This window comes from Rhineura floridana, chromosome 12 (genome assembly GCF_030035675.1).
Source record: "Rhineura floridana isolate rRhiFlo1 chromosome 12, rRhiFlo1.hap2, whole genome shotgun sequence".
In the NCBI taxonomy this organism is placed as follows: Eukaryota; Metazoa; Chordata; class Lepidosauria; order Squamata; family Rhineuridae; genus Rhineura; species Rhineura floridana.
In genome coordinates this window covers 36,004,293-36,011,940 of record NC_084491.1, presented here as the reverse complement: position 1 = coordinate 36,011,940, position 7,648 = coordinate 36,004,293, and the positions used below count along the sequence as shown (strand labels likewise).

General features: G+C 48.7%; 1 protein-coding gene across 1 annotated transcript in view; it reads left to right on the top strand.

Moving 5' to 3' along the window:
• Positions 1-5,909: 5,909 nt before the first annotated feature.
• IGSF9B (immunoglobulin superfamily member 9B) overlaps positions 5,910-7,648 on the top strand; it is a 137,982-nt gene continuing 136,243 nt past the window's right edge. Inside the window, exon 1 of the mRNA XM_061592582.1 lies at positions 5,910-6,053. Within this exon, the coding sequence (XP_061448566.1) occupies positions 5,987-6,053 (67 nt within the window). The 5' untranslated portion in view covers positions 5,910-5,986. The remainder of the gene's footprint in view (positions 6,054-7,648) is intronic.

Genomic DNA, 7,648 nt, shown 5'->3' with positions numbered 1-7,648 from the left:
AGTTGCTAAGGGTTTGGGACCCTAATCCTAGGAACTTTGTCGACAAGGTCTTGGCTGGCCTCAGGGTCCTTGCTGCAATGATTCATAAGAACATAAGAATTGCTGAATTAGACCACAGGACTATCAAGAGCCCCTCCAGACTGGTTTTTATTTATTTATTTATGTATTGTGGGTGTATTCTGCAACATGTCATTGATAGGGATGGGGAGACATTTGATTCAGGTTGCACTGAAAGGCAAAATGACCTAATTCACAGTTTCTGAAACAATATGCAAACTGAAACACAGAACATCCTTTGAAAATTGCATGTCTCTGACTTTTGCAGTGCAGTTTTCCAACTAAGTAATGTGTACAAAAATGCTAGGATGAAGTGTGGGCAAGAATGCAAATATTAGTGAAAACAGCATGCAAAAATGCATCTCATTAGGGAAAACTGCTTTGCAAAAATGATTATATTAGGCAAAATTGCATAGAAAAATATGTATATTAGAAGACATTCACACTAAAATGTTGATGAATTTTCATGAGGACTGAGAGAAACCAACATTGACAGAGTTGCCCCTTCCTGGTCCTTGACACAATAAGAGTGCATTGGTGATGGTTATATAGTGGACTCTTCAGACATCATTCTGCTTTATTAGTTGTTCTGTGATGCGTCCCCAGTGTTATTGCATTGTTGTCATCTGAAGGGGCACACTTGCCCTTTGTGGTACAATGAAAGCAGGACAAAAAAAACAACCCTGGAAGATTTGCGATATAAAAAGTTACAGGATTTCTGCAGGCAGTTACAGGACATGCACTGATTGGAAACGAAACAGTATGTCCACCCCAAAACTTTTGCAGGTGCAAACAGTATTGAAAGTGGATTGCTCATAACTGTCCCAATATCATCATGAGCACAAAATAATCATGCAGACACAATAAAATGGACATCTGGAGGCGCTCCTAGTCTTGCATTCTGTTTCCCACTGTGGCCAATCGGATGTCCAATGCCTGCAACGTTGGCTGTCTCTTACTGAACAGTTATTCAGAGGCATGGGGTCTCTGACCCTGGACGATGTATATAGCCATCAGGGCTAGTAGCCCTTAGTAGCCTGACCCTCGATCAAGTTGTCTAATCCTCTTACTGTCTCTTACTGAACAGTTATTCAGAGGCATGGGGTCTCTGACCCTGGACGATGTATATAGCCATCAGGGCTAGTAGCCCTTAGTAGCCTGACCCTCGATCAAGTTGTCTAATCCTCTTACTGTCTCTTACTGAACAGTTATTCAGAGGCATGGGGTCTCTGACCCTGGATGATGTATATAGCCATCAGGGCTAGTAGCCCTTAGTAGCCTGACCCTCGATCAAGTTGTCTAATCCTCTTACTGTCTCTTACTGAACAGTTATTCAGAGGCATGGGGTCTCTGACCCTGGACGATGTATATAGCCATCAGGGCTAGTAGCCCTTAGTAGCCTGACCCTCGATCAAGTTGTCTAATCCTCTTACTGTCTCTTACTGAACAGTTATTCAGAGGCATGGGGTCTCTGACCCTGGACGATGTATATAGCCATCAGGGCTAGTAGCCCTTAGTAGCCTGACCCTCGATCAAGTTGTCTAATCCTCTTACTGTCTCTTACTGAACAGTTATTCAGAGGCATGGGGTCTCTGACCCTGGACGATGTATATAGCCATCAGGGCTAGTAGCCCTTAGTAGCCTGACCCTCGATCAAGTTGTCTAATCCTCTTTTAAAGCCACCCAGGTTGGTGGCTGTCACTACCTATTTTCATTATGCGCTGTGTAAAGAAGTACTTCCTGCTATCTGTCCATTCAGCTTCATTGGGTATCCACAAGTTCTAGCATTATGAAAGAGAAAGAAAAACTTCTCTCTATCCCCTTTCTCCACACCATGCATAATTGTATAACTTTATCATGTCTCCCTTTACTCACCTTTTTTTTCTAAACTAAAAGAACTCCGAGCACTGCAACTTTTCCTTGATCATTGTAGTTGCCCTTTTCTTCATCTTTTGGCACAGTGAGAAACATGTAGAATTCTGATACTTTTGAACATGAGTCAAGCTCAACTCCTATCTGCAATGGCTGCCCACCATTTATGTAATTCCTCAGCCCATGTAGTGCTCTGGGTAGTGACAGTGGAGGCTGGGGGCTCCAGTGTCAGTGGGGCAGTGAACACTCCAGGTTTGAGGTTGGACATTCAAGGAGCTGTCCAAGGTGCTCTGATTTTCCCAGTCCTACCTGGAGATGACAGGGACTGAACCTGGGATCGTGTGCATGGAAGGCAGATGCTTTATCACATAGCTACAGTCCTTCTCCACCAATTTTAGCCCTGGGAGTCACATGCCAGTGGTGGGCAGAACCAGAACGGATGGTGGGTGGAGCCAGATAGAAAAGCATGCTGGATTAATTAATCCAGAATAAAGACTGACCTGCTTCAATTTTCATAAAGGTTACCTAAGTTTGGAATTCCCAGGCCTAATGAGGTCTACTTAGAAGTAAGCCCCACTAAGTTTGATGGGGCTGCTTTAATGTTTTTTTTAATTTGAACACACATATATATATTTAGTACAACAGACCTATACAGGTACAATTCTGTAAAGCAAGTTATTCCTTCCTTACTTTTGTGTCTCAGAGACAGAGCAGGAGTACCAATTTGTTCTTCATCAACTGGGGGAGAAACTTATTTTTCTCAAGCCCTACAAAAAGGGTGGGGAACCTCCCCCCACAGGGCAAACTTGGCATACCAGGGGGTAAAAAAAAGGGCTCTCAGGGCCATTTCTCAAAAAACATGGTCACCTGCTGATGAGCTGATGTCACTCTGATGAGGGGATGATGTCAGCTGATGGGTGGGGGGGTCAAGGTTTGATTCTACATTGAGTGTGCACCAGTTCCTCTGCTGGGAACAGGTGCACATAGCAAAAGCACAGCAGAGGGCTATTTCAAAGTCCATTCGCAAGCAGCCCTGAGCTGCTCTTTGAAACTCCAGTTCTGGGGCATGTAAAGAGCAGCTCCTAGCTGCTTGCAAAAGGGCTTTCGAACAGCCCATGCCTGACATCATAGTGATGTCAGGTGACTGACACGTGGGCAGCTCTGCCCACCTGTCAAATTTAGCCTGCTGGCATGGGGAGATAATCTTTTGGCTCACCGGCCAGAAAAGGTTCCCCACCCTGCCTTACAACAAGGAAAAAAGCATTTTTATTAAAAACCTTCAAATAAAATGCCACCTCTTCCAGTTGGTTATCAAACTACACAGAAAGAGAGAAAATAGTTTTAAAAGCCTGGAAAAACAACAATGAGCCAAACAGGAAGGAAGGAACCCAGGGGCCATATAAAATGAGGCATGTGGCCCCTGGACAACAGGTTTCCCACCTACGTTGACCCTAATATTATCTACTTTGGCTGGCAGAAGCTCTCTGGGACCTCATGCAGAGGTCTTTCCCACAGCCTGCTATCATTTAATGCCAGGGACTGAACCTGGAACCTCTTGTAAGTGTCGGGATGCAACTCAACTTTCATGGGTTTGCATGGTGATAAAGTGGATGGAGAAATGGATAGACTATCTTTCTAACCTAGCCTGTGTTGATCTTCCTTTTACGCGCAAACATGTGCTCTTCCACTGAGTTATGATCTCACTCCTGGCCCTTCTGTTGAGTCACTATGAAAGAGTCAGACTGCTTTCTAGGGCTACTCATGAATGTTTTTTCCCCCATGTTGCAAGTATTTGCATATAGGACATAGCATGAAGCCCACACATAGTTTGTGTGTGATGATTGCACACACGATCACATTTGACAGTGGTGAGTTTGTGTGTGTGGAGTAGCACATTTATGTTTAAGGCTGCAATCCTGTACATTTAGATTACAGAGTCCCATTTACAGAGTCCCATTTTACTGATTAGTACTTATTTCTGAGAAAATACAGTAGGCTAGGAATCATACTGCACAGCTGGTTTTTGTTGTTGCATGAACAGGATGTATAATAGCTCTGGTACCTCAATGAGACACTGAAAAGCTGGAATGTCTACAATGCTGCAGCCTCATTTGAAGGTGGAAATACCTTTCCAGCCCTAATATCTTCTCTCAATTGCAATTCCATTTCTTTGCCTATAAAAGCTGGCTGGAGAGGAATGTCATTGGCCATGTACAGAGTGCCATTAACTTGTCAGGTTCCATTCATCTTGACACTCCTTGAGTGGGGGGAGAGAAAAATATTGCACAAGTTTGCACCTTTCCTTTTAAAAATGAAGACCTATTAGGGTGTTCTCCATGGGTGATAAAAGATTATCCTGCAAAATTCTCTCTTCTCTGTTAACAGAGATGCTATGCTAGGTTTTTGTTTTTGTTTAAATGCACAGATAAATAAATACATATACAACAGACTGAGGATACTACTGCTGCATGGAATCTTCTGTATGCAAAACACATGCTGTTCCACAAGGCTACAGCCCTTCCCCTTCCTGGCACTGGTGCTAACCGGTGCAGCTAGTGGCTCATGTCAGCGGGGCAGTGGAATCAGGGTTTCTGTCTGAACTTTCAAAAAGCTGTTCAAGGTGCCCTTGGACAGCTCCTTGAAAGTTCAGACTGTCGGACAGCTCCTTGAAAGTTCAGACTGTCGGACAGCTCCTTGAAAGTTCAGATTAAAACCCAAAGCGGAGTCCACTGCCCCACTGACATGGAGCCACCAGCCCCATGAGAAGGCATGGTGGGAGGGTGTCTATGAGCGAGTACCACGCAAGGCTGCACCACACCCCCTACAAAGACTTTACCAGGTCTAAGACTCCATGGGCATTTTGCTCGGGGGGTGATGATCATCGCAGAGTCCGAAATCTCAGTGGAAAAGAGAACCCCATAAGATCAGCCCCTACAGCTTCACGATGCTGTCCTCCCCGCTCAAGTTAAAATATTATGGGATTCCAGCATGCATCGCAAGGGCTCTCTCCCCCTCCCCTCCGCCCAGTCTTGGTCGTTGGTGGCAAGAGAAGGAGGGAGACCAGCAGGAGCAGTTGTGGCGGAGGGGGGGGAGCAGAAAGAGGAGCTTCATCTGGAGCAGCAAAGCTCACTAAGCAGGGAGAGTGGGTGAAAGGCTGACCGTTCCGCCATCCCACTCGGCCGGGACCAGAGTCATCAGGAGGAGTGTGGGAAGCTCTGGCGAAGTCGAGGGAGAAAAGCGCTCTGGGAGCTTAGGAAAGGGGGCATCTCTCGCCCTCTCCCTCTCCCTGCCCTTCTCCTCTACACCAGCTGCATTGGGGGCTCTGCAGAGGTCTCCCTTCTGGCCAGCGCTCTGCAGCCAGCCAGCCCTCCTTCCCTCCCTCCCTTCACCCTGGTCCAGGAGCACCCTCCTCTTGGGGAACTGGCCATGCAGTGTGAGCAGAAAGGGAGGGAGAGGGGAAGAGGCAAAGGCGATGGGAGGTGGGAAAGGGGGGGAAATCAACGCCTTCTCCCTGGCATTGCGCATGATTCTGCGGCTCTGTGCATTGCACGCTCCAACCCACCTTGGCAGGCGGGAGGAGGAGGAGGAGGAGGGGGCCGCCTGCCCCCTCCCCCTCCTTCCCCTAACGCTGTCAGCGCCTGCAGCCAATCGGGACCGGCCTCCCTTCCCCGCCGTCCAATAGGTGGCCGGCGGGGGCGTCTCCGAGGAGGCTCAAATGGCCCAGGCTAGGCTGCGCGCCGGGAGAGGAGTTGGGCTGAGCTCTCTCTTTTCCGGCGGTGCTTTTCGCCAGTCGCGCAGGTGCCTGGCCAGGCTGCCGCTGCTGGCGCTGCTGCCTGTCTGGGAGAGGCGGAGGGAGGATGGCGCGAGCGGCGGGGAGGCAGGCCGAAGGAGGGTGGAGGAGGGCATGAGAAGGAAGCGGAGGCGAGGGGAGGCAGCGCACCTTGTGCACTCACCCCGGGCTGGGCTGGGCTGGCTGGGCTGGGCTGTCGAGAATGTCTCCGGCAGGAAGGGCGCTTCGCAGCTAGGATGATGCTCCTGGTCGTCGGTCGATAGTACTATGATTTGGTATGTGGCCACTTTGATAGCAAGTGTGATCAGCGCCAGAGGACTGGCGGCCGCTCAAGGTGAGTTGAAGTGCAACCGGGCGCCCTCCCCGCCCCCCGTCCCTTCGCTTCTCCCTCTCCTTTGCGCTCTTGGCGTGCCGCTTTAGGCACCGGGAGTCGCTTCCCTCTTTGGACGCTCTGTCTCGCTTATGGCCCTTCCATTTGGGAAAGGATGCCAGGCTTTGCCTCGTCCGTGCCATCTCTCCGGCGCCAAGGGGTTTCCCTTTCATGTAGCGAGGAAGCGCGTCCAGGGGAGATGGCAAAAACTTGCCCGTGGTTTTAAAAATACAGCCTACGCCCCTCGTCCCTGCCCTCCGGATCGGGGTTGGTTGGAGAAACGATTTGGGGCAAGCGATGTGGTCTGAACAGTAGTGAAACCATTCTTAAAAAAAAAAAAACAGCGAAGAATACGGAGAGCAAGAGCAGGACTCGAATAAGTCTCGCAGAGTTTCTAACACTCTTACGGTGGAGCACAGTTCGCTCTTGGCTTGGCTTTCTGTTATTTTGCCCGCCCGGTTTTCTGTAGCGGTTTCAGAGACATCTTTTGCAGCAAGTGTGCCCCTACACTTTGTAAAGAGATGCGTGAGATTGACCAATGCGTTTTGATGGTCCAGGCAAAGTGTGGGTCCGCATCGAGCAAGATTCCAATGCTGTGGTTGATGTTGAAGTTGCTTTACAAAGCAGTGCTGTTAGGGCTGCAATCCTATCGACGCTTCCCGATTGTGTAAAGTCCTACTGGACTCTGTAAGGCTGTGTAGGATGTGGTTGACTTCATGCCTAAGCTACTTCCAGCCTCTCTGTTCTGAAGACTAGGGGGAAAGGAAGAGGCAGTAGTGAAGTGATGTGTGTGCGTGTGACATCTGCTACTAGCTAGCGATCCACTGTATTTTTCTCGGGGAACAGAGGTGACTTTTGCAAGTAAGACTTCTAGCTTCCAAGGTTAATCAGAAACAAATCTCACAGGGCTTGTTTAAATCTGAGCCTAGCTCAGTCACAGATACCAAGTCACAGAGAGTGGGTTTGCTCGTTTTTCCTGTGGGCATGTATACGGCTGGTGAGCAAATGGCAGGTGCCAACTTTACTGAAGAAGTGCAAAACTGGATTTCCTGAGTGTCTCCGGAGGGGTGGGTGGGACGTTTGATAAAAGGCCACTCTTACTGCGTTGCGGTGCAGTCTCTGATCTGAAGATTGCCTCTTTCTATTGCAGTGCCAGAGGGCGGGGTGTCCCATTTGCCCATGAGGCTTCAAGGAAGGGCTGTAGCTCACTGGCAGGACATCTGCTGTGCCTGCAGAAGGACCCAGGTTCAATACTTGGCATCTCCAAGTAGGGCTGGGAGAGACTCCCCATCTGAACCCCAGAGAGCTGCTGCCAGTCAGTGTAGGCAATACTGAGCTAGATGGAGAAGTGGTCTGACTCGGTACAAGGTAGTTTCCTATGTTTCATGAATTCATGGCATACACATGTGTCTTCTGTCTTGCCCAGCACATCTGCAATGGCCATGTATGATAGTTAAGTGCTTAATTCTGAACAGCATCTGGCAGAGCAAGATATTTTCTTCTACAAAAAAAAATTGTTGTAAGGAATATACAGGGCAGGGAAAGCTACAACAGCCCTG